The sequence below is a fragment of the Papaver somniferum genome, chromosome 7, assembly GCF_003573695.1.
Source record: "Papaver somniferum cultivar HN1 chromosome 7, ASM357369v1, whole genome shotgun sequence".
NCBI lineage: Eukaryota > Viridiplantae > Streptophyta > Magnoliopsida > Ranunculales > Papaveraceae > Papaver > Papaver somniferum.
Window position 1 is genome coordinate 72332504 of NC_039364.1, and position 26912 is coordinate 72359415.

General features: G+C 35.2%; 3 protein-coding genes across 3 annotated transcripts; 1 reads left to right on the plus strand and 2 right to left on the minus strand.

Moving 5' to 3' along the window:
• Positions 1-14084: 14084 nt before the first annotated feature.
• On the minus strand, positions 14085-16802 carry LOC113297596 (ADP-ribosylation factor 1-like 2). The gene is made up of 7 exons (XM_026546122.1): positions 16546-16802; positions 15969-16059; positions 15641-15756; positions 15050-15109; positions 14910-14975; positions 14535-14738; positions 14085-14435 (listed from the first exon to the last, which is right to left on the minus strand). The coding sequence occupies exons 1-6, from the start codon at positions 16600-16602 to the stop codon at positions 14544-14546; spliced, it is 585 nt and encodes a 194-aa protein (XP_026401907.1). The 5' UTR covers positions 16603-16802; the 3' UTR covers positions 14085-14435; positions 14535-14543.
• A 3265-nt stretch (positions 16803-20067) lies between these two features.
• Positions 20068-21491, plus strand: LOC113294753 (nucleolar protein 12-like). The gene is made up of 4 exons (XM_026543130.1): positions 20068-20157; positions 20280-20479; positions 21049-21097; positions 21252-21491. Exons 1-4 carry the CDS (start codon positions 20068-20070, stop codon positions 21489-21491), a joined length of 579 nt encoding a protein of 192 aa, XP_026398915.1.
• Positions 21492-23755: 2264 nt separating this feature from the next.
• Positions 23756-25797, minus strand: LOC113294754. The gene is made up of 6 exons (XM_026543131.1): positions 25346-25797; positions 25102-25232; positions 24914-25058; positions 24481-24604; positions 23914-23996; positions 23756-23765 (listed from the first exon to the last, which is right to left on the minus strand). Exons 1-6 carry the CDS (start codon positions 25795-25797, stop codon positions 23756-23758), a joined length of 945 nt encoding a protein of 314 aa, XP_026398916.1.
• Between the last annotated feature and the right edge of the window lie 1115 nt (positions 25798-26912).

Below are 26912 nucleotides of genomic sequence, written 5' to 3' on the forward strand. Positions count from 1 at the left end.
GGCAGCTTGGCTGTGTTGCAGAAGTGCAACTCGAGATGGAGACTGGCTCGAGTGTATTGATGTGTATTATGGCCTGAACTGAAAAGCAAGGAGGCTTTGTTTATGTTGCTTCTACTGGGTATGGCTGAATTTAGGAGTTATAATTTGCAGTCTGTGGATGATTTTGCAGAGCAGCTGCAATTGGAAGCTCCAGGCAATGGATTGAGGGTTTGAGTTGTAAGAATGCAAATGCAGGAAAGTATATAAGAAGCTGTAAGCTGAATGAGTTGTGACTGGAAGGAACCTGGAGCTGTTGAAGGCAAGTAAGTGATGCAATTTGAATGAGTAATGGTGGTGGAGAATGGCTAGTGGTGTTGTGTTAAGGGGTTTGATTGTGGCAATGAGTTGAGGAAGCGCCAGAGATGGCTGTGGGTATTGGTAGTGACAGTGCCTGAACAAGACTTCCGCAGCAGTGCGAAAAGTGAGCGAAAATGGCGAGTCGGTGGTACTAGTTCCGGTTGCCGGATTTTGGAGCTTGAAGCATGGATCATAAAGTTTCACCGAATCATGAAGGGGGTACGAGTCGGATGTAAGATTTGGCGGCCGGGTATATGAGTTTGGAGTTACGCTTTTGGGCAGTTTCCGCAAGAATCCAAGAGTTGGTTTAGATGGTTCATTTGTGACATATGGATCTGAATTGTGAGTGTATGAACTGCAGAGAAGGATAGTGAGTTACTGGGAGTTACGATAGTCGGATACATGCTCAGGGGGTCCGAGATAGTTTCCCGGTGGCCGGATTCCGGCGTCGATGACTGTATTTCGGTGATGACGTCAGCAATCAGGCAACCCAGTTTTTGACCCAGAATTTCCAGAAGAGATGTTCTAATACATGGGCTTGGTGGACCAATTGGAGACGGGTCTTGAGAAGACTTGACCTACTTTTGGAAAGAGTATCCTTTTGGAATTGGAGAAGCATATAAATAGAAAAGTCTTTCTCTAAACCTAGATATCTCCATTAGGGAGGCTTCTACTTGTTTTCTAGGGTTTCACATGATAGTTCTTCTTTGCTTTCTATGATGAACTCCATTAACACAACTTACACAAGTACTTAGTTTATTGTTATTGGTTAAAGAAGTAGTCGGATTTTGCAAGCATGTTATTTGATTTATGAATTAGTTTTTTCTCAAAATCATCGTTCACTTTCTACAGTTTATAATAATTGCATGATTGACGTATTGCAATATGATTGAATGTTTGTTTAGTTAAGTCTAGAATTGATTGAACTTATATCCATATCTATAGCTAATTTAGGGTTCATCATCGAGCGATAACCTTGAATACGAGTAGCATGATATGATTACGGTTTGTAGTGATACACTCTTGTAATCATATGTAGAAAGTGACCTTTGTCCGAATTGTCATGCGCAATGTATGACAATTGCATTAGTTAGCCTATTTCTGAAACTTAATGCTCCTAGGAATTGAATTTAATTAGCGCAAGGCGTTAGGTTATTCTTTAGGTAGAATTCACATAAGCAGCTCTAATGTGTGTGTTGATGAAATTAGGAAATTTACGTAGTATTCTTGCAATAAGGTATTCTAGGGCTTTTGGTGATAGCGAGATTAAATACGAATTTTATTCATATATCCAAAAACTTGTTTACAATTGAAGATGAAACCTTTACCCAATATTTCACATCCTTGATTTGCGTGTTTACTTTTCATTGTTTTGCTTTTCTTTTATTTTAGTATACTTTTATAAAAATCATAAAATCCCCTGTAGTTGCAGGAAATCCTACACTACACCCCCCATATGATTTCATTGTTGATCAACTCATTTTTAGGTTTACACTCTTAATTTTATTGATAAATCTTTGAATGTTCTTACGAGAAAGATAAAAAAGTCAAGAATGATCTCTACTCTAAACTTTCTCTCTCCTATTTACTTGTTTCTTACTCAAAAAAGATCTCTCCCCTTTCTTTACAACTCGAACGACTATTTATAAAGAAATACATAGTGGATGACAGCTAATTTGTCCTTTGTTTTCGGGTATGGTTTGCGACATTCTCACAACCTTACAAATGTTAATTTCGCAAACTCTCTAATTTTCGTAGAACTATCATATCTTTCTCGTGATCTTTGTTGACGTCATTTATTTTATCATTCTTGAAATTGTTCTGCGACGTTTTTGTGCTGTGGCATTGATAATTTCGGTGAAACATTGTCGTTGCGAGATTCTGATCCTACATCTTGCCTCTTCTCATATCTTCTCTGCAATGTAGAGAATGATGTGACAAATGCCGCAGCTGCTTATCTTTTCATATTCTACATTTATCACACATATTCTTTCTTCCATTTATTTCTCGACACGTCTTTTGTAACCGTTACTTTTTAACCGCTTATATCTTTCTGTATTAATCGTGTTTATTTTCTCGAGGATAAATTCCTTCTATATATATTCCTTTTCATTCTCTTCTTCTTTCTTTTTATCTTCTCTGCAACTTCATCGTTCTTCTGCAAATTTCATTATTGCAACTTTTCTTCTTTCTTCTTCAATCTTTTTAATTTCTTCTTCATCTTCATACTATTTCTTCTGCAAATCTTCATAGTTCATAATTTTCTTCGAAACAATCTCCCTGTTATTATCTTCCATGGATTCATCAAGGTTAGTTTTCTTTTTTCTTCTTTATGAATTTTGCTGAAATTAAACTTGTTTATTGCCTTATTTGATGTTGTTTATGTGATTCATATACTCTTGTTATTTCAGCAAAAGCGCTTCCAACACTAGATTTACAGTTCAGAACCCTAACATTCCCAAGTCGCAGCATAAGGTTTTTGCGCATAAAAGAAAGTCTGCGAATGAAAAGGTAGTAAGAAACACTATCCTTTTATAATAACAATATTGTTGCCTCTGTTTCTTATCTGGATTGTAATTCGCAGGGTGATAAAGATGTTAATAAACCAAACAAGAAATCTCGCCACCTTAAAACTGTTCCGACTTCTGTTCCCTTCCACTTACTCATTTCTTCTAAATCTTCTGCGACATCTTCGCAAGATAAACCTTTGTCTCCAATTCGCGAAAAAGTTGCCTCAGACTTCATTTCTTCAGCTGACCTCTCAATGATTGAAATTCCCCTTGTTGATCTTGCTGTGAATGAAATCTCTTCTCTTCCCATTGAGAATGTTTCTCAACCTTCTATCTCTACCAGTTCTTTACCTAAGACTCTTCCTCTTTCGAAAGAAACCGTGGAAGGGATAGTTATTGCCTTCAAAGTTTTATCTGAAGTCCTGGATGATGTCAAGAAGTCTTCTACTGATCCCATCAAGTCTAATGTTTGCGAAATTCGAAGCAAGCATTTGGGTTCTGACAGAGCTGCTTCGCAGACAGCTTTGGAAAAAGAATGTAATGTTCTTCGTCTCGAAAATCAGAAGCTTCAGAATGTTTTACTGGATCGTGATAATCTTCGCAAGAAGAATGATGAATTGAGAGGTATAATTTTCTTATATGTGTCTTTAATTTTCCTTTTGAATGCTTTTATCTTTCCCCTATTTAATTATCCTTGAAATCCCTCTTTCGCACGTTAAGCTTTAAACTAGAAACGAATAATGGAGAGATATCAATTTGAATCTGCTGTTGAAGAAGCTCGTGTTGATAAAGAAATCTTGATGGATCAATATAACCAATTAGATAACCTCTATTCATATTTTCTTGATCATATAAATAACCTTACTAATGAAAATACCCAATTAATTCAAAGACAAGATTTATTAAGTAATGAAGTATCTCGTCTTTCTTATTCTTTAACTAAAGCTAATTTAGGGATGGAAACTTTATCAGATGAGAATAAGATCTTGTCCCAAGAGAAGAGAACTTATTTAAACAAGATGGTGATATCTTCGCAACAACTTAGTATTCTCAAAAAGTATGTGATGACCAAGAGCAATCTCTTCGCTCTTTGAGAAATGAACTTAAAGAAGTAACAGAGTCATCTATCGCTGAAATAGATACACTCATTCAAGGTAGAGTAGCTTTAAGTGTAAAAGCAAATCAGCTTAAAGAACAATATTCCAAATTAGAAGAATCTTATTCTTCTCTTGCGAAGAAAAATGCCTTTCTTATTTCTAAAGAGAAAAATCTTCAGTCTCGACTTAAAGGTTTAGTTGGAGATAAATTTGATGACGCAATGGATCGTTGGGAGAATAGTTGTTTGTCCTTGATTCAACACCTTATTTCGCAAAAGGAAGGTAGGTTTGTCAAGAATGGCAAGGTACGCAAGACTTGTCAAGAATGGCAAGGTACGCTTCAAACGTCCCTGGCACTCTTGACTCAACCGTGTACCTCGGCGCCTTGATCAGATATGCACTCCTTGGGAGAGTCCTTATTACCTTAGTCACCCAACCCAAGTCATATGCTTAAGCTGAGAATCCAAGGTGCCTCTCCCGGATGGGCTTTATTGACCCCAAATCTCCATGACTCAGGTTCCGGTGGCGGTGTAGCCTTTCCCTGTGCCATGCAATAGGTACCCCCTAATATGACGTACTTTAGGTATTACATTTGCCTCTTGCGAAATTTTATTCGCGAACTAAGGTGTACGCCATAAAGGTTCGCCCCTTTCTTTTATGTCATTGTTCTGTAATTATCTCTGCGAAAATTTCGCACATCATGATCTTGTTTTGATATGAGTAATCTTGCAATTATTCTTTTAAAATCCATAACTTCTCAAAGCTTCTTGCGGATAATATTTTTTTTAAATACAACCTGTTCCATGGTCTGTCTAATCTATGACCAACATCTCTTCCTTCTGGATCCATTAATCTATAAGCTCCTGTTCCAACTATCTCCTTAATGATGTAAGGTCCATCCCATTTTTTCGCTAATTTTCCACCATTTTCTCGCTGATATATAGGTGTTTCTCGCGGAACTAAATCTCCTGGTTGAAATTCGCGTATTTTGACACGTTTATTATATTCTCGGGCTAGTCTTCGCTGATAATTCTCCATATGTTGTAAAGCTTTTTCTCTTGTTTCTTCTAACTCATCAAGTTTATTTAAAATCAAGCCCGCACTAAGATTTTTCTCCCAAGCTTCTCTTTTTGTTGTCGGAATAATAACTTCTGTTGGTAGCACCGCTTCAACTTCGTATGTTAAACAAAAGGGTGACATTCCAGTAGCTTCTCTTCTAGTTGTATTATAAGCCCATACTGCATTATGTACTTGTTCGCACCATGCTCTATGATGTCCTTCCAATTTCTTCTTTAATATATCTGCAATTGTTTTGTTTGTTTCTTCTACTTGCCCATTAGCTTGTGGATACAAAGGAGTATATTTTCCACATTTTATCTTGAATGCATTAAGTAGCATTTCTATATTTTGTCCTTCGAATTGTTTCCCATAATCAGATACTAACTGTGCAGGAATTCTGAATCTGCAAATGATATTTTCGAATATGAATGTAAAGATATCTTTGTCGCGAATATGTTGTACTGCCTTCACTTCTGTCCATTTTGTGAAATAATCTGTTGCGACTATTAAGTATCTTCTTTGTCCAGATCCTGGTAAAAATGGTCCCACAATATCTAAGCCCCACTTTCCAAAAGGCCATACACTAGTTGAAGATGACAATGGTGCTCCAGGTGCATGTATTTTCTTTCCATGCCGCTGACAATCTTCGCAACGTATTGATATTTGTTTTGCATCTTCATGCATGTATGGCTAGTAATAACCTTGCGTTTTTGCTCTATGTGCCAAAGATCTTCCTCCACTATGATTGCCAGCATCCCCACTATGTAACATTTTTAGCACCTTTTCTCCTTCCTCTCGTGTCAAACATCTGAGTGATGGTCCACTAAAGGACTTTCGGTATAACAACCCATCTCTTAATTCATAATTCGTTGCACGGCTTTTTAACTTGTGTGTTTCCAATCTATTTCTTGGTGTTTCTCCTTTCGCCAAATATGCATGAAGTTCCATTCTCCAGTCTGCGATATTGTTCATTTGTTCTTCTTTTTCATTGTCTATTATCATCACGTCCACGTCTTCTTCTTCTTTATTGATTGATGGTGACAAAAGTGTTTGTATTTTTATGCATCTCGCAGTTGGATCTGTCATCATGCTTGAGATGAAAGCAAAAGCGTCTGCGAGTCTGTTATCCTTTCTTGAAATGTGCCTCCATTTTATTTTTGGGATTTTCGCTGACAATTCTTCAACCAGCTTCTTGTATTTCTTCAAGGATGGTTCATTTGTAGTATACTCTCCCTTTATTTGGCGAATAACTAGCTGCGAATCACTAGTGATCCTGGCATTTTCTAGTTTCATTTCTATTGCGAATTTTAAGCATGTATCACAGCTTCATATTTGTTTCATTATTAGTGGATGCAAATTCCAATCTGAATGAAAAAGCCATTTTATTCCTTCTGGCGAAATTAAAACAATTCCAACTCCATTTCCTTCTCCATTTGATGATCCATCTACCAATATCTCCCATCTATTTGGTTCTGTTAATAAATCTTTTGGATCTCCATGTTCTTCTTCTACATCCATCATTTCTTCTACTGCTTCATCTTCTTCTAAAGGAAATTCTGCCAAAAATCTGCAACAACTTGTGATTTTGGTGAAGACAAAATTTCATATTTAATATCAAAGTGGCCTACTTGTGCATTCCATCTCTCCACTCTTCCTGATCTTTTAGAATTCTTCATCACTGATTCAATTGGTACTTTTGTTAATACCTTTATCTTGTGCTTGAAAGTATATGCGGAGCTTAAATGATGCATAAACTAATGCTAAGATTAACTTTTCAATCTTTGAGTAATTCTTCTCAGCAGTATTAAAAGTTTTGCTAATGTAATAAATGGGTTTCTCCACTCCTGCGTCTACTCGCAATAACACAACACTTAATGCATGCGACGTCGTCGCAAGATAATCAATAATTCTTCTCCTGATTCTGCTTTTGTAAAATAGTTGTATTCATAAGATGTTCTTTGATTCCTTGAAAAGCTTTTTCACATTCATCAGTCCATTTAAATTTCGCACCCTTCTTGAGTATATCGAAAAAATATTTGCATTTGTCTGATGATCGCGAAATGAATCTCCCCAGCGAAGCTAGAAGCCCATTCAACTTCTGTACATCTTTTATTGTTGCTGGTGTTGGCATGTCACGAACTGCTTGCACTTTTTCTGGATCAACCTGTATTCCTTCCTTTGATACAATGTAGCCTAAAAATTTTCCCGATGCAACTCCAATAGTACACTTCTCAGGATTCAATTTAATGTTATATGCCGCATTTGTTCAAAAATCTCCCTCAGGTCTTGTACATGGTCTTTAGCTTCTTTACTCTTTACTAACATGTCGTCCACGTATACTTCTAATGTTTTGTGTATCCATTTTGCGAACACCTTCTCTACCATTCTTTGATATGTCGCTCCCGCGTTTCGCAAACCAAATGGCATTTTCGTGTAACAATATAAACCTCTAGGGCAAAGAAAGCAGTATGTTCTTGATCTTCTTCAGCGAGAGGGATTTGGTTATACCCTTTGTACCCATCTAAAGATGATACCCTATCATTTCCTGCGGATTCCACCATTTGAGGAATATCTGGTAACGGAAAACTATCTTTGGGGCAAGCTTTGTTTAAATCAGTGAAATCTATGCAAATCCTGATTCCTTTGTTTTTCTTTGGGACAATGACCATATTCGCTATCCATTCTGGGTATTTAGCTTCTCTTATATTCCTGCCTCAAGCATTTTCTGTAGTTCTTCTTCTATTTGGGAATGGTAAGTTGTTGCAATTTTTCTTATTCTCTGTTTAAATGGTCTCACATTTTTGTTAATCTCCAATTGTGGCATGCAATTGATGGATCTATTCATGGTATCTCATCTATGCTTCCTGCGAAAATATCTTTATATTCTCGCAACAAGTTAACAGTTCTTTCTTCTTCTTCTATATCCATTTTGGTTCCAATTCTCAATATTAGAGGTTCTTCTATAGTCCCAACGTTTATTTCTTTTGTTGGTTCTGCAGCAGTGTAACTGGGTTTAAGTTCTCCCATTGGTGTTGGTTCTTTTATTGTTTTTATGGGTCCTTCTCCTTCTTCCGAAATTTCGCTGGGTATTCCTTTGCCTTCTTTTGCCCTTATCATATATACTCTAAATTCTTCTTCCTTTTTTGCTTCCTTTTCCAATTTTCTGCGAAATTATTTCTTTTTTGCTTGTCCTTCACAATGTTTGACTTCAATTTGATGACATAATTTCGCATTGTCAACATCTCCTCTGATTTCACCTATTCCATTTGGAGTGGGGAAATTAATATGTTGATGCAATGTTGATACTAAAACTTTTATCGCATGTATCCATGATCTTCCTAATAACATATTATATGGCGATTCCATATCCACCACGCACAATGTTACATGTGTTTCGATTTCTCCAAGTGGAATTCGTACCACTATCTCTCCTTTAGGTTTTGTTGTGGATTTTCCAAAACCGTGAACAAAATATGTTGAACTGGACATTTCTTCATCTTTAAATCCCATTCCCCAGAATGCGTGATAAAATATTATATCAACTGAACTTCCTGTATCGATTAAAGTTCTGTTCAACATCCATTCTCCTGTGGATTTTATTGTTGTCTCCTTCTCTTTTCGTGTAATTGGCACTGTGATGACCAACAAAGATGTGTGTTTCAAATTTTCTTTTGGTATTTCTTCCACCATGAATGCAATTTTTTGCTTTTTCCAATCTTTCAAGGGTGATGTTTTTTCTACCGCCATAACTTTCCTTCCTTCAAAATTTCGTTTATGTATTCTTCCTTTGATGTTTTCATGGAATTCATTAATCATCGTTTTTGTTATCATATTACACTCCAATCTTTTGTCATTTTCACTAATTTTATTCATCTTTCTTCTAACTGATTCACTGATTTGTTTAATCACTTTCTTGACTTGAATATTCTCAATCAACAATCTTCAATTTTCGATCTTCAAGTCCCTGTTTCTAGTGCCATTATGTAGTTGCAGGAAATCCTACACTACACCCCTCATATGATTTCATTGTTGATCAACTCATTTTTAGGTTTACACTCTTAATTTTATTGATAAATCTTTGAATGTTCTTACAAGAAAGATAAAGAAGTCAAGAATGATCTCTACTCTAAACTTTCTCTCTCCTATTTACTTGTTTCTTACTCAAAAAAGATCTCTCCCCTTTCTTTACAACTCGAACGATTATTTATAAAGAAATACATAGTGGATAACAGCTAATTTGTCCTTTATTTTCGGGTATGGTTTGCGACATTCTCGCAACCTTACAAATGTTAATTTCGCAAACTCTCTAATTTTCGCAGAACTATCATATCTTTCTCGTGATCTTTGCTGACGTCATTTATTTTATCATTCTTGAAATTGTTCTGCGACGCTGTTGTGTTGTGTCATTGATAATTTCGCTGAAACATTGTCGTTGCGAGATTCTGATCCTACATCCCCCCTTGTTACTTATAAGAAACCATAACATATTGACAACCCAAGACCTCTTTGTGGGAACGATCATTTCTTTCCCTTGCTATATTATTTATTTTGAGTAGTGAGAAAGTAATTTATTTTTGACGCCTATGACAACGATCATCGGCAAGGTCTGATCAGAAACCTGCTATTACGATAGTATTCTTTACGAATAAAAAACACTATGTAAAATTGGTAAGGTATTGATTCAACCACGACGCCGACAATGAAAGATTAGCACCTTACGAACTGTGGATGGAAAAAACCCGAGTGAGTGAGTACGACTGAGAACTAGTTAGTAACATCCAATGTGCTACACTAAAATTCCTCTTATAACATTTTCATTTATTAATTGAAACCTCCTCTTTTCAAAAAAAAAAAAAAATAATAAAAAAAAATTAAAAAAAAAAATTGTCGTAAATTTTTGGTCTTTAAGTAAATTAGGTTTTGTATAGAAGCCTCTAATTTAACATTCATAGATATACCATTATGATTGATGTAATGTAAAATTTGAATCCTGATAAAAATGTTTTTTTTCTCTCTAAAGGATAAGACTTTACAAGAACCCACATGATGTTTATTTTTTGGATCAGTTATAAGTCCAAATGATGTTGAATGTTATTTTTTGGTTTGATTCGCATGGTAAATGTAAAACAAACCAAGAATCGACATAGTAAAGTGATGAATGTAATGCCGACTTTTGATAATCGGTATGGCATTCATCATTTAACAATACCGACAGTGGATGTTCCCTCAATTCATAGTCTATTTCAATCAAACAAAAAAGAAATTATTACAATTGGGATTGATAAATTTTTAGTCGACTATGCCGACTAGGTATATTTGTACACCAAAGAATTGTTCCACAGTCGGCATAGCAAAATGATGAATATTATGCCAACTCTCAAGTATCGGCATAGCTTTCATTATTTGGCGATGCCGATAGTAGGCATCCCTCAATTCGTGGCCTATTTCAAAAAAAAATAAAAAATTGTTCACAGTCAAAATTGTCTGAATGAAGGTCGACAATGCCGACTATGGTAACAAGCAGTCAATATGGATAAAATTTTAATCGATTATGCCAACAAGGTGTATCTGCACACCAGGGAATTGGTACCACAATCGGCATTATGTGCATGATGAAGACAATGGAGATTTTATAGTCGCCATTGTCTTCATCGTGCATACAATGTCGACCGTGGTGATAAGATTTGACGTAACTTGTTTCTCAGATTCGGTTTGATTTTTAAAGAAGTATAAAATCCAGCTCTATTTAACCGTGAGTATCCCTCAATTCTTATTTAGATTCTTCAGATCTTTCTTTTTTTTTGAAAAAAATATTTCATCACTAAAAACTACGCCTTCACCCAGGTTCAGCCGTATTCAACCATAAATATTCCACAATTCTTGGAGATATCTCCAAACGCGGGTTCCTTTAAAAACCTATATAATATTTTATTAAATCATCTCAGAGGTTTGAAAAGTTACATAGTGGTGGAGAATAAGCATTCGACCAATTGGAATCATGATAACATGATAATTCAAGTACATCATAATGGTACGTACAACATAAACAATACAAAATATAACATATTCCGTAAGAATTTACTAGGTCTCAATCTGTGCCGTAACGGCACGGGCAAGGATATGTGTTTCAAATGTATCCATCGATTTATACATGTCGTAATTTTCTAAGAAGAATCGAACGGATCGATCCAGGTCTAAATGTTTTGAGGAGTTGGTTAATAAACATGCCCTTATCCTCGAATCTTTTAATATTGTGTATGTAAGTCATAGAACCCTTTGGGACAAACATAGTTAATCGTTAGAGCAAATCCTATGGGCAGTAGAACATTACTTCGTTCACTACTTCAAAAAAATATCATGAAAGGTCATTCACCAAATTGCAACAAAACTAAAAACACCTAAAATTACTTTAAAATCAATTATATTAATCTTGCAAAATCTGTTAGCATTAGAATTTAATTTTTCTATTTGATATAAATTGTTGGGTTCCCAATTTGCATAGATTTGTGTTTATTCATTTTTCTAAAATTTATAATAATATTTAATTCATGATCCATTTCTTTTCTTGTCTCTTTACCTATTATCATGAACTATTTCTCAAGCATGCATAATTAAACGAAGGGGAGAAATGACAAAAATAGAAATCATGACAAAAAAAGGGGAATAGAGAGAGATGTGAGAAACTAAATTGATTACAATTAATTCACGCGTAACCTTGCATAATCTCATGAAGTAGGGGAGAAATAATGACAGAAACAGAAACAATGACAAAAAAGGGGAATAAAGAGAGATGTGAGAAACTGAACCGATTACAACTAATTCGCGCGTAGCCTTGTGTTTGGTCAATTTTTTTATAGGTTTCATTTTTTTCCTGCCCCTGACCCGATAAATCTTAAAATCGCAACATCTTCTTTTTTGGAAAAATATGGCCTTTAAAAATCGTTTTAATTTTAAAAAATAATAAAAAAAAGTAATTTGAAAACTAAAATCAAATTAAAACAAAACAAAGAAAAATTAGCCAAGGGTGACTAAATAATTTACCTATCTTAGGACACCTTTTCTCACCCTACTACCACTACTTCTTCCAGCACCACATTATCGTCACCACTCCACCATTCTCACCAATACCCACCACCATTATCCCCGCCACCGATCCACCACCACCGTCCACCATCACAACCACCATTAATGCTTAATTTACCTATCATATGATCCCTTTTCTCACCCTACTACCACTATTTCTTCCACCACCACATTATCGTCACCACTCCACCAGTCTCACCAATACCCACACCATTATCTCTACCACTGCCCACCATCACAACCACCATTAATGCTTACTGATATGGTTAATATCAAATAAATTTATTATGTATAAAAAAAAATATAATCATTTAATTAATTAAAGAAACATTTATTATAAAATATCAATTGAACATTTATTATTAAATTTTAATTAAACGTGATCATTTTCGGTAGATTTATGTTCTGCAAGTATAAATATGATCGTTCTTTATCTAGCCTAACTTGTCCAAACTTTGTTTTGTATTCTAAAAACCGTGATTTATTCGATCGGGTACCATAAATAGTTGGGATCCCATTTGGGTGGTCCAGCGGTCATGATCATATTGCCTTATGTGATTTAGTATCCTCCTCAAAATATTTGTGTTTTTTCCTTACCAGTTGTGCTAAAAGCAACCAACTACATCTATCACAATACAATGTTTCCACTAAAACTATTATTGTGCACTGTTATTCACTAACATCCACCGCCGTACGTAAAAACCAGCCACGTCCACTATTTTTTCCTCCACCAGTAATGTTACCACCTCGACCACTCACAAATACCCGTCATCGTTTCCACCACCCATTGCTTCTTTCACTACGACCCTTAAAAATTATTAATATAATTTTTAATAGCCGGGGTCACTGTAGTATAGTGGTAAAGTTATTGGGTGATGATACCAGTTACCTGAGTTCGAAACTCGCTAGCACCAAATTCTTTACCAATCAATACATATATAGTTTTTAACAAACTTATTTATTAATAAGAATATGTATTTATTAGATTCATTAAATGAACATTTATCATGAAAAATTAATTAATCAATCATCATGAGCAATTAATAGGACACTAATTAATAAAGTATTTATAATGGTTAGTTGAAAAAATCACGGCCGTAGATTTATCCCTCCTAGACAAATCCCGATCGTTTTTTATCTAACCTAACTTAGCCAAATTTTGTTTTGTATTCTAAAAATACAATAGTTCTACAGAATAGTGGATCAAAGAGATGAATGATGTAATTCAAAAAAAATGGTCTTCTCATTAGATTTTAGCCATTTTAAAACTTCTTCATTAATATAAAATCCTTCTTGACAAGAATGATTTGTCCTATATGTCATCATAATTAACCCGTTCCACTAACCATTGATTGACTTTATAAGAATCCTCGTCCTCACGTCAAAATTGGCTGTCTTCAAAAAAATATACTTTGAACATACCATCGACTCCGTTACAAAACCTAAAGGGCTATATAAATCGATGTAGTAGCGGAGTTAAAATATCATATGACAAAAATTTGCCATAGATATATTTTCATTAGAAACATAAAGGAAAACATAAAGCCAGCCCCCAATTTCATTAGAAAATAAATCAAAAAAATAAAAAGAAATCATTTTATTTATATAAAACAAGATCCAGTGAATAATACTACTAAAATGTAAGATATGAAATTTGCTCAGAAGATATGAAATCCCAAATTCTAGATTTAGGTCGAACCGTTGAAGAAGTCGAAGAGAAAATGGGAATAGTTTTTCGTCGGAAACACGGTTTTGGCAGTTAGAACCAGAGTAAAATAATTATGGATACAAGGACTTTTGGGTTTGATCATTGGTAAGGGAGAGGGAAGGGCTACAATTTTTCTTACGTAAGTGGATATCATAATTATTGAGTTTTGAGTTTGTATTTGGACTTTTGAGCCGATAGGACTAGTGGATATCATCTGAAACGTAACGGGTAGAAAATCGATAAGGTGAGCAGGAGAAGCAGTCGCCCATTATGGAGTTCCGGAAGCGAGTGTGAAATATGAACAATCAATATCATTATCAACATGATAAATCTCACGGGTCTATTGTTCTTACCAAGAACATCAAAAACTAAAACATGAACCTTTTTTTCATTATGCTGTAGTGGCTGCTAGTAAGAGGAACCGACCAGGATCACGTCACCCTCGTTTAATCAAAATGCTAGGAGTCGACATCTCAATATGTCCATTCCATTAAATAGATCAAAGTTCTAAGAGCAACAAAGAGGACTAATGGTTAACCAATACTATACTTGCTTTAGAATTACAAAATGAAGTAGAACTGTTGTACTTTTTCAGTGGGTCATATGATAATTCACCTTAGTCAGACCGTTGGAAATTTGAACCTGAAACAAACCATGCATACAGTTGGATCCTGTAAAGAAATATACAGAAAAGATACTTCCACAAGTTTTAGAAGTGCAGACCAAGGGTAGAGAGATGACCTGGACTGTTTAAAAGGATGAGGTGCCCAATGTAACAGAATATCCAGCCGCTTTTAACTCTTTCAGCGTTCCTGCTAACCAGTCCAACCCCTCATAAAGGCCATCTCCTTTAAGAGCACAAGTACCTTGGATGTGCCATTTTCTGTTCTTCAAATCACGGAGGCCAAGTCCCTCACACACCTCCATTGGGGTCATTGCACCTTTCTGGATAGCATAAATTGGAAAAGTATAAAGGATGAATAAATCGCAAAATTAAAAAGAAAATTTATGGGTTTGATTGATAGCAGAAAGAAATTTAAAAAGTGTCATGCTCCATTCTAGTACAAAATAATGACAAAAACACAAACTATGCAGCTTAAAGTACATTCAACAGACCATGTCCTGTTTGTTGGCAAACACCAGTATGACACTGTTCAGCATAAAAGGATCTTTAATGATAGCCTGAAGAAAAGAACACTCGTTAGAATCTACAAATAGAGAAAATCTTGATGAATGGAATCAAAAATATACTTAACCTGAAACTCTGCTTTGGCTTTTCCAATTCTCTCTCTGTCCAGAGAATCAACAACGTAGATCTGCAAATACAATATATTAGATATGTCAACTTTGGTTAATACAAACTAACACCCGACATTTCATCATTTGTCAACCAGAAAACAACCAGCAGTGACAAAAACTAAAATGAGACAAAACCAATTTAACAGAAATATTAGACGCATGATAATTAATATTCACAAAATTTCTAATGTGTCAAACTGGCCCCAATCTTGAATTTATGTCGCGAACATTAAAAATTTATGTTGTAAACATAAAACTTTAATAAGGCTAGGTTCCCTGCCGACGGTGGAGACCTGGTATAGATGTTTATTGTCGCTATCTTACTAACACTATACTAATTGCGAACTATAAGTTCAACAGTCTTCTGTTCTACAGAACGGGGAGAATACCTGACTAAGCAGGCGGCAGTCTGGCTATGTTAGTATCCAGTTGTCTTAATTGTATAAAAAGACTAGTATAATAACACATCCAAAACACTAAAAAGGCATCAGATTAGATATTAATATACCAGGGAGGAAAGATATATAAGAACAATTTCAAATTGTTACCAGTCCATCAGTATTATTGAAGTAATGCCTCCATAGTGGCCTTAGTTTCTCCTGGCCTCCTACGTCCCACACAGTGAAAATTACATTCTTATACTGAACCTTTTCGACATTGAAACCTACACAAAATCAATAAAGGAATATATAAACACAGTGCAACTCCAACTCAAGAAGAAAATAATTACCGTCTCAATAACAATAGTCATATGAGGTGTGTAAAGTTTTCATTTGACATCAGAACATACTTATAAAACTGAACTGGGCCAGTATAGACAAACATTAAACACAAACATACAACATCTTAATTTTATTGCCGAAAAAAGAAACTCACCAATTGTGGGTACAGTCGATAATACTTCTCCAATGTGTAGTTTATACAGAATAGTTGTTTTACCCGCTGCATCCAGTCCAAGCATCACAACCTAAGCAAGCATAGATTCAGAAATCTCCAATAATAAATAGATTATCACCACATAGACAAATTCTCACATACAATCAAATTTTCAAAATTTTCTTAACCACAACTGTTATGAGGTATAGGCTATACTAAAAGCAGAGTCAATTCTTTTTGAGTTTTAACAATTTAGGGTTAAACTTAGTGATTTCTGTGTTCCTCTCTTTTTTTAATATCCAAATTTCTCAAACAGAACCGCAGTAACCTAATTTTCTTCACCATCAAAGTTGCGAGTTTAACTCTTTAATAAAAAATAGGGAAGATCAAATTGAACCCTAAAATCTCCCAAACCAAAATCACTCATACAATCAAAGACATCATTAATGAATCTGATAAAATTCAAGAATTAAACAAACGAACAAAAGAAAACAATTAAGCAGCCGAAGTTAAATAAATTCATAAAATTTCCCTTCAGATATGATAGTCAATAAATTTCCTAAAGAAAAAAACGTACCCTCATCTCGCTATTACCGAAAAAGGTATCAAAGAGTTTCCTGAAGGCCTGTCCCATTGCCCTATTCTTCTTCCTAACTTCTTCTCTCTAAAATAAAACAACGGAAGATTTATTGAAGTTCCTACTTCTAAGAATTAAGAAATTTCAGAGGTTTTTTTTTCTCTGTTAGGTTGATGTTTTCTTCTAATGACAGAAGAAACACACAGATAGACGACAGAAGAGAGAGAAGAGTTTTTTGCTTTTTTGCTTTGGAGGACTTGGTTTTGAGAATTTTCCATGAAAGAAACTTACATTGTGGTGTTGGACCCACCAAGTGTTTTCAATTTTGGTTCCCGGATCCGAACCAGGTTCCTTTTGTTCCTTTGAGTTTGGTTCGTTGGCCTGTTGCCAATTCCATCCCATGATGGGCACGTCAGAGTTTGTATTAAGGGAAAGAAACGGTTTGGTCCAAGAACGCCTCCAAAAATACGGATTAGCCTAGTCTTAGTTAATAACGGATTATCCTAGTCTTAGGCCCTTAATTAATAACTAGGTACAATTTAGTCCAAAATTAATTTAAAAAAGTTTATAGACTTTTTTATCCTTCGGAAGGGTTTCGTTAAGCACACGTGCAGTGAATCACAACGTCCTGTAATTGACGCATTGATTGTGGAGGCGCCACGTTCACTTGGAAAAAAGTAATCATTTAACAGAGAGAAGAAAAAAATCAAACCAAAATAAAAAACACTCGTAAACCCTAACCTAACCGAGAGAAAATTCAAAATCAAAACTCAAAATCTTCATAATCAAAAACCATTGATGAACTAATAGAAGTAACATCGTGGTGAATGCGAAAAAAAGTAGTTTCAAAGAGAAAAGCAGAAGAACTACCAGAAGATTCAACATCAACTAAAGTACAAGAAAGTCCTAAATCATCAGCACCTAAGACGAGATCAAAATCTTCAAAGAGTATAGCAGTTTCAACATCAATTGTAGCAGAAGAAACTTCAAAATCATCACCACCTAACAAAAGATCAGAACCTTCAAAGAAATCACTACCTAAGAAGAGAACAACAGTCTCAACATCTGTTCGAGGAGCAAAAGGTAACAAATCATCTGCTACTTTCATATATTGGCCTTCTTTTTGTGTGTTTGAAGTTGTTTTTATCAGATTTGTGGTATTAGCGTACAGATCTGTAAACCTGCATGCTATTTCAGCAACATACGACCTGTTATGTGTGTTTTGAAGTTTCTTTTCCCATGTTTGTTGTGGTTGTGCACATATTTGTGCACCTTCATGTTATTTCAGCAACATATGAGTTGTTGTGTGTGTATTGAAGTTTCTTTTCCCATGTTTGTTGGTTGTGTACATATCTGTCCACCTTCATGTTATTTGAACAACATATGACATGTTGTCTGTGTTTTGAAGTTTCTTTTCTCATGTTTGTTGTGGTTGTGTACATATCTATGCACCTTCATGATATTTCAGCAACATATGACCTGTTATGTGTGTGTTTTGAAGTTTCTTTTCACATGTTTGTTATGGTTGTGTAAAGATCTGTACACTTGCATGCTATTTCAGCAACATGAAATAAACAATTGAAAAACTCTATGAGTAACCTTACAGTGATGAAGAGCGATTGCTTTTGTATGAGTATCGGAAGATGAAATAAGCAAGGGATTTATACAAAAATAACCCTTTTTTATGGTTTACAAAACTAAGCCAGTTTTTTAATTTCTTACAAAACTAGGTCTTATTTGACCAAAAACGGTGGATGGAAAGTTAGCTCCGTTAAGTGGTTTTAAAATTGACTGAATAGTCATTTGAATCGATAATTGATAATCCACTCGATGGTTTGACTCTGCACATGTCATCTTTTCCTAGATACGTGGCACTCTTATCTTCTTCTCCATAAATGAACATCTTCACCACCACAGCTACACTAGCTTCTGTGTGTTTAGTCAGTTCTTCAGGTATCTCAGGATTGTTCTCAGCTACACTAGTTTGTGTGTGTTGAGTAAATTCTGGAACATAGGAATCTTCATCATATAAATCAATGAACAGTCTTGTAGGATTCTTCTTCTTGATCCTTGTTATTCTCATACTGCTTTTTACAGTGTTGCCATCTCAAAATCTCTTTATTACAATGTTTCCATATGATCTCTTGGGTGTTGAACTACTGCAACCATCTAGTTTCTTTGGAGTCTTAGATACTGGTTTCTTAGGTGTTACATTCTTTTTGGGTGTCTACTGAGGTGGAGGAGGCTGCGACTCTGCAGTAATTTGAGATAAATCTATCTCACCATTCTCATCTATTGGAAACACTTGGAAATGCAATGTAATCCAACCATTCTCATCTTGTTGTGCATAATCCAAGAAAAACCAAAATTCTTTATCTCTAATGATGGATTTTGGTAAACAAAGATCCACAAACCACATAAGGTCTAAAATCTCCATATTGGTCAATCTAAACATAGGACTAATCCTAGACTTTAACTGATTCACGCCCATATCTGCTCTAGACAAACCCTTAAATTCAAAATCGCAGTGTTGATTACATGCTTAACCTTAATATCTCTGGTTGGAAACATATCCTGTTGAACATCATTTATAACCCCTTGAATCTCATACTTTACAATTAAGAACAACATACATCATACAAACCCTAGAAAAATCATTATCAGACAAACCCTAGAAAAATCATTATCAGAGAAACATGAAGAAATTATAAAAACATAGAAACCTTAAGTTCAAATCAGAAGAATCGTTAAAATCTCATCACAGAAAAAAAAAATCTAATACGTATAACATGATTACAATTAGAGAAAAATCATCAAAATCAGAAGTGGGGTTCTCACTAACCTCTTTGTAGAACATATATTTCGTCTCATCATATTCACCACCATAAAATCTTCAATAAAATGATTAAATCTCTCTTAAACAACCACGATTTTGCTTGATTAAATCTGATTTGATGAAAACTCTAAGTTATCTCTTGATTTTAGCAGAAAAAATGATGTAGAAGAACCAAAGAGAATAAGGAAAACAAAATAGAATGAGAATCGATCTCTCTCTTCTATCATTAGATGTCATTTCCCACGCACCAGTTAATCATCTAAGCATCTTGACCATCCAATTTCTCTGAGATTTGGATATCTCAGATTATTGATTCTGAGATCGCCACGTGGTTAATAATTCATATGTTCGTCAATCATAGTAGTTTAAGTATCCTCGAGATTTTAGAGATCTGTAGATAAGGCTTTCAGATCGACACACGTGGACGAGATTCACTATGTTACTGACATACGTACGGAATGGGAATTATAGTAATCTTCACACGTCATGAGATCTCTCTGGACGATATTTTAGCGAGATATTGACTGAGATAACGGATTTGGATGGAATCTATTAGATTGTCTTAGATTTGTAAAAAAAAAAAGGCTTAGATTTGAAAACGAGGTACCAAAACAGACCTATTGTTGTATATATTCCAATAAGCAAATCACACAGATGCACTGAAGGAAAAGATACGCATATCAGATATGCAAAGAGAGGAACTACATGAGGAGATTACTGAATTGCAGACTAAACATGAAAGACTTGTTACTTTTATTGAAGAGCAAAGCCGAAAAGTTCATGCAGCTGATTTTGAAGAATTTTCCAGAAAGAGACGTGAATGATTTATGTGCTGACACTTTGGAGAAAATCTTTAATTTCATTCACAAAGGAACTACGACGTGAGGATGAGGAGTAGGAGGAGGTTGGTGAGGAGAAGAAGGTTGAGAAAGAGGGTGGCGAAGGTGATGATGAGGATGATGATGAAGAGGATTTGGAGGATGAGGGTGGAGAATGTGATGATGATGAAAAGGATGAGGAGAAAAAGGATGACGATGCTGAGGAGGACGACAAGTATGTTGATGATGGGGATGACGACAAGACTGCTAATATGCCGACGTATAACATGATTTCTATTAAAAATTTCAGTCAATTCATCTTCTTTATATGTGTGCATAGTTGTACACCAGTGTGATGAAACTCATACCTTTTCTCAAAACTTGCATCTTTTAGCACTCTTTCATCAAAAACTAGTGAGGAAATGAAAGTGAATCTGACAAAGGAGTTGAGCCTGAAATTGCTAACAAGCCGAGGTACAATGATCCGAGCTTACATTTGTTTTCATTTTATGGATGTGTACATACTTGTACACCAGTGCTAAAAATCATATATAACTCGTACACTTGCATACAACTTTGTACACCCTTAAAATTTCTCAAAAAAAATTGCATTTTTCAGAGAAGAAGATGTGGAGGATGGAACAATCCGAGGAGTTGAGTGTGAAACTAACAAAGTAGTTGAGTGTGAAGTTGTTAATTAACAAGCCAGCGTATGAAGAAAATGATCTCAGCTTACATTTCTTTTCGTTATCTGTGTGCATGTACAAATATGTACACCTTTATGATTTCTTCTGTATTTGTGTACATACTTGTACACCCTTAAAAATTCTCCAAAATTGCATTTTTCAGTACTCCTCTATCAAAGACAAACGAATTCCCTGAAGATCAAGAACACCAGGTAGGTGCAACTTGATGACCAAAATGTGATGGATGCAACTCAAACTGCTGAATAATCATTTGACGAAGCTACGATAATCGCAGTTCAAGCCGTATCTTAGTTGAATCCTGAAGGCATGTTGACGGTTGAAGAAAATGTGCTTTTACTCACACAGGGAGAAGATCCAGAAACGACACCTTATATGACAAAGGAAGAAATGGATGTCATTGTAGAGAACTTGTTTGAAACTGTGTTCGTGAGGCTTGAAAAAGGTTGTTACAAAACGACACCACCTGAAGTGAAGGAAAGGATGACAACCATGATCCATAGCGATTGTCCGAGATTTTCATTGTTGAGACAAAATGATCCCAAAGAAGAGTCGTCACAAAAATCATTATCCAGTGAAGACGTATGAGAAAGGATCACTGTTGAAGCGGTGCAGTTCATCCAAGAGAATCAAGGTGTCTTTTTCAGCTGTCAAGAAGTTGAGGAAGATAAATCAGAAAAGACCCCAACAAATACAAGAGCAGGGAAAATGAAGGAAGTATGGATGTTGAGGAAAAAACGGCTGGTAAGTTGTCCAAGACACCACAACAAAAGAGAGTTACAAGGAAAAATCTAGATCCTGACTTCACCGAGGGTAAAGACAGGCCAAGTAGGATAAAATCCGATAAAAAAGGAAAGGGGGAAGGTACAAGAAGTAGGTTATCCTGCACCACTAAAGAGAAAGGGAAATGACTATCATCCTCTTGTACCATTGCCAGATATTCGTCAATCCCCAATATATCAAGGTATGAAATAAGGAGAGGACAAAAAAACGATACAAAAGTTCTTTGACTATGCAAACCTGGGGTAAGATCACAAAGAACCACCTTGCACTCTCCACATGATTTAATCTTAAAAAAAAGTTATGTGCACCACTATGTACACCATGTTAACATTTCCTTTATGATTCTGCAATACAGTGGCCTGGGAAGTAACGAGACTAGAAGAACCAGAAGTGAGGGAAAATATTATGATTGTGGGACGAGTACTACATGATCTGATGTTCAACAAAGATCTGAATCAAGATGTACTGCAGTTCTACATCTATCAACGTAGAAGAGCAATGGTCAGAGATAGTATTCGTCATCCAGGTGATCAAAAGTACATGAGCTGTGAAATAATGGGTCCTACTGCATGTGTAAGTTTCTCAAACAAATCAAATGTCATATAATTCATATTACTTAGATATTTTAATGTTGTGTACATAGTTGTACACCTAATTGACATGTCATGTTTTATGTGTTTGTATAAGTTGGATTTGTTAGATTTCTTCAGGTGTGTACATAGTTGTACACTAGTATGCTATATGACTGATACATGGTCTGTTAAGTGTTGGCATGGATGGCCTGTTAGATTTATTTAGGCGTTTACACAGTGTACACCTATATCACACGTCATAGATATACAGTCTGTTTTCAGGCCTAAATGTTTGATTTGTTAGTTTTCAGTAGGAGTGTACACTCTTGTACACCAGCGTGATATCTCACGCATATATGGTTTGATTTTGTTGTACCTAATTCATTTTACTTTCCAACAAATTATTGATTGTGGTACTATGTGAAGCATAATAACACCAGCATGGCACAAGAGCTAGTGGTTGATTTAATAAGGGATATTACTGAGAATCCAGAAGTTCTAGTAATCCCCATGAATCATTATACAAAGAGTTTGAAAGTAGAAAGGCACTGGTCCCTATTGAAATTTGATTTTGAAGCTCTTGAATGGAAGTGGTATAACTCCTTGCAATCAGAAAATGAGAAGACATATCAAGATGAAGCACAACAAATGACAGATGTGGTGCAATTGAAACTCAACAAGAAGAGAACGTTAATGGGTCATCCACCTATAGAAAAGCACGAAATAAACTTCATGTCATGCCTGACACAAAGAATCAACCCGGACTGCCTCAAATACACTTGTTACTTTATGAAACGATGTCTCAAGAAAACAAAAGGTATAGAAAGAGATTAACACAAGATCGAAGACATTTTTCAGCAAATGAGGTCAAAATTGGTGTCTAGGATGCTGAAAACAATCGGAGGTTATGAAAAAATGTAGGATGTAGCAATGGATGAACCATACAAGGAGTGGTGTGATACTAGAGGAATGCAACCATTAAAGAGGAAGAGGAATTTTTATTCTTCATACAAGATCACTTTATGAATTGCTTCAAAACGTTTTTTAATCTTCGGACAACTTTTTAAATTTCAGTTTAACTTTTTGTTTAAGACTTATCACTACTATAAAGACCTTGAATTAATCTTTTGTTAGTTTCAATATTGAAGTTTTGAATGCAGACTTGTGTCAGACTTGCAGGGTATATTACAAGTTAGGAAAAAATGTTAAAAAGGAGTACATTATTGTGCACATATACTGACATAGTAGAAAATATTAAGGTGTACATGATTGAGCACATGCAATGAAATGGGTGGAAATGAAAAGGTGTATTGACAGGGTATTAAAGTAGTGTTAGAAAAGTTATCCATATGGTACACATCTAGATACTTAAAGAGAAATAACTAGTTATCATTGTAAGCAAAGGTAAAGGTGTACATAATGGTACACATATTGTACTGACAGGTTAGAAAACGGAAGTGTACATAACGATACACATGTACTGACAATTTTTTCTTATTATCCAGGCCTGCAGAATTGAAAAAAAAGACATTACCAAAAGTAATCATACATAATTGAAAAGGCATCACCAAAAAATAAAAACCAAAAACACATAATCTTTCTAAACAAAATAACATAGTATTATCCATTGTACATGGAGGTATACATAATGGTACACTTGTAATGACAGGTAAGAAAATTGAAGTGTACAGGAAGGTGTACATATTGGTACACCTGTCCTGACACTAATTTTCCACACCTACAGAATTGAAAAGACATTATAAAAAGTAAAAACCAAAAACATAGAATCTTTCGAACAAAACTAACATAGTAAAAAGAATCAAGTGGCTCTATTGTGATGACCAAGAGTGAGGCACTTTGTGCACATCATGGCCTTTTTTTTCCAATCCCACGCACTCTTGAAACGTTGTGTTCTTCGTCTACCAGGTAGAGGAACATGAATGGAACAACAACCCTATCACTAAGATCATAAGCCTGCGACTTGTCAAAATTGGGGATGGGGTAGATGATCTCCTGGTATGCCAAGTTGAACCATTCGGTGGTGAAATATGGCTCAATAAATGAATAGATTTCCTCTCTCGTAGATTGAATGGCGGCACAAGCATGTGCACAAGGGAAACCATTAACTCGCCACCTGTGACACGTGCAAGTTTTCTGCAAAATATCTACACAATGGGCCTGGGAGAATGGACTTCGTATAATGTTTCCCCATACTCACTAACCGTCCAAGTACAACCAATGTCGATGTTTTCCTCCAGTAAAGCCTCGTATATAGGAGTGAGCCTAGTTTTGAAATTTTCTAGACCTTCTGTCATTCTCTTAGCATTCTTCCTCATAATCTTCAAACTAAAATAATAAAAAAAGAAAACATAAATAAAAAAGGATCTAAAAAGAAGAAATATAAACATGTGTACAACAATATACACATTAAGGAAATCCATGCGTACAACAATGTACCCATAGTTGCAGAATGATAGATAAACATGTGTACAACAATGTACACATTAAATAAATCCACGTGTACAACAATGTACACATAGTTTAACAATGATAGATAAACATGTGTACAACAATGTACACATTAAGGAAATCCATGTGTACAACAATCTATACATTAGAAAAACAAATGAATGAAACACTAAAAATCGCACTCACCGTATCGCATCGAGAAGAGCATAAGCAGGCAACTTTTTGAGATCAACAATACAGTTGTTAAATGACTTGGCAAGATATGAAAAGTGAGTACCATATCTGCATACAGGGAAAAATGCATTTTTCCCATTTCTCCTTTGGAACAATCCTGATATAATTGGCAACATGTCCACATCCAAGCGCAAGCATACCCCGCAAAGCATCATCAAAGTTAGTTGTTGTATAAGAGTGAGCAGCTTTGTAGAACATATTAATAACGACATTATAATTCGCGTCACCTGATCCAATAGGAAGATTGCACTTAATGTGATAAAAGCAATAGCTGTGATATGAATTGGGGAATACTTTTAGAATTCCCTGCAAAATGCCTTCTCCGCGATCACTAAGGAAAACAATCGGACGATCGTCCACCACTTGTTTTCCAGAAACCAAAACCAATTTTCTTTGTTTTCAGCAGAAACAAAAGCATAAACATATAGGTAAAAATCGTTGTTTCCATTGACACATGTTGCAGCCATTGAATCACCCCTGAATCTACCAGTAAGGAAAGTAGCGTCTAAGTAAATCATGAGCCTAAGATACTTATATCTATGCTTGCAAGGACCAAAAAATATGAAAAGCCTATGAAATCTTATTTTTCCATGATCAACCTCAAAATTCACATATCTATAAGGATTAGTTTCCTCAATGGCTTTGACATACCAAACTAAATCACTATATGACTTCTCGTCATGTCCAAATACATTTTCTCTCCCTCTACGAGCATGGTGATACTTGATATTGGACCCATAAATATTCTCAAAAAGTGAAATGATCTGATTAGGTTTTAAACTAGGATCTCCTTGTATATTGCCAACGATCAAATGCTTGACTAACTTGGTTGTCATCGGAGGACTCTTCAACCTCAAACCAACACCACATCCACAAAAAATAAAATAGTGAAAGAAAATAATAATAATGTGCACCAAAATGTACACCTAAAGAAATCCTACATATTCAATTGTGCACAATCATTTACACCTTAACTATGGACATAGACATGAAAAGCCTAGAATATGTAATGTGCACCACAATGTACACCTAAAAAGCCTACATACATAAGGTGCAAATATATGTACACCACTATGAAAACTATATATAATGTGTACTAAAATGAACAACACTCACCCATGAAGAATATTGGCATCTTTCAGATATAACCGAGAAATTTCACCATTCACAAGCCCAAAGTGAATCCTCCATGAACAACCATTTTCTTTACACTTTGCAGTATATCGAGTCTTGTCATTTTTAGAATACTAATGTTTTAACCAGTAGCCATCTTGTACTTATCCACAACAATTCTAATAGGTTCAACACCACCCATAAACTCTCTACCTATCTTGTTAAAAATATAAATTCATTCATTGGAAATCAGAGGTTTGCCTTTATCTGCATCATGATCAACCACCCTTACAAGCTTATGACTTTCAGTTACACAAGAATTTGCAGTACTAGTAATACAACCAGATTTAGAACGAGAACTAGTCTTCTGAATCACGCCAACATTCAAATAGAAATCTTCATTGTTAATAAAAACACTAAGAGAGACTAGACCTTGCAGTTGTATATCACCAAGTAAAAAAAATATTTGATCAGTTTTTATATAGCTCAAATGTATAGTCTCATGAGACAAAGACCTCAACTGCTTACATGCAGAATGCTTCAACTCATCTATGGTGCTCTGCGTACTTACACGAAAAGGCGTTGAATGTTCACCATGATTTAAAATAGCATAACTACTTTCTCAGAACACAAATTTTGATAAATTTTGATAAATCCTATCTTATTTCCAAAATTCCACCTCACCCGAAAACCTAAGAACACAAATTCACTTCTTTTTCTCACCACCACTGACCCTATTCTTACCCAACTCCAACTGATAACACCTTGGTTGTTTTTTTCATGTGATTGTTGATCTACTACTTGTTCTTGTTCAAATTCTATTTGTTTTTTTTATTGG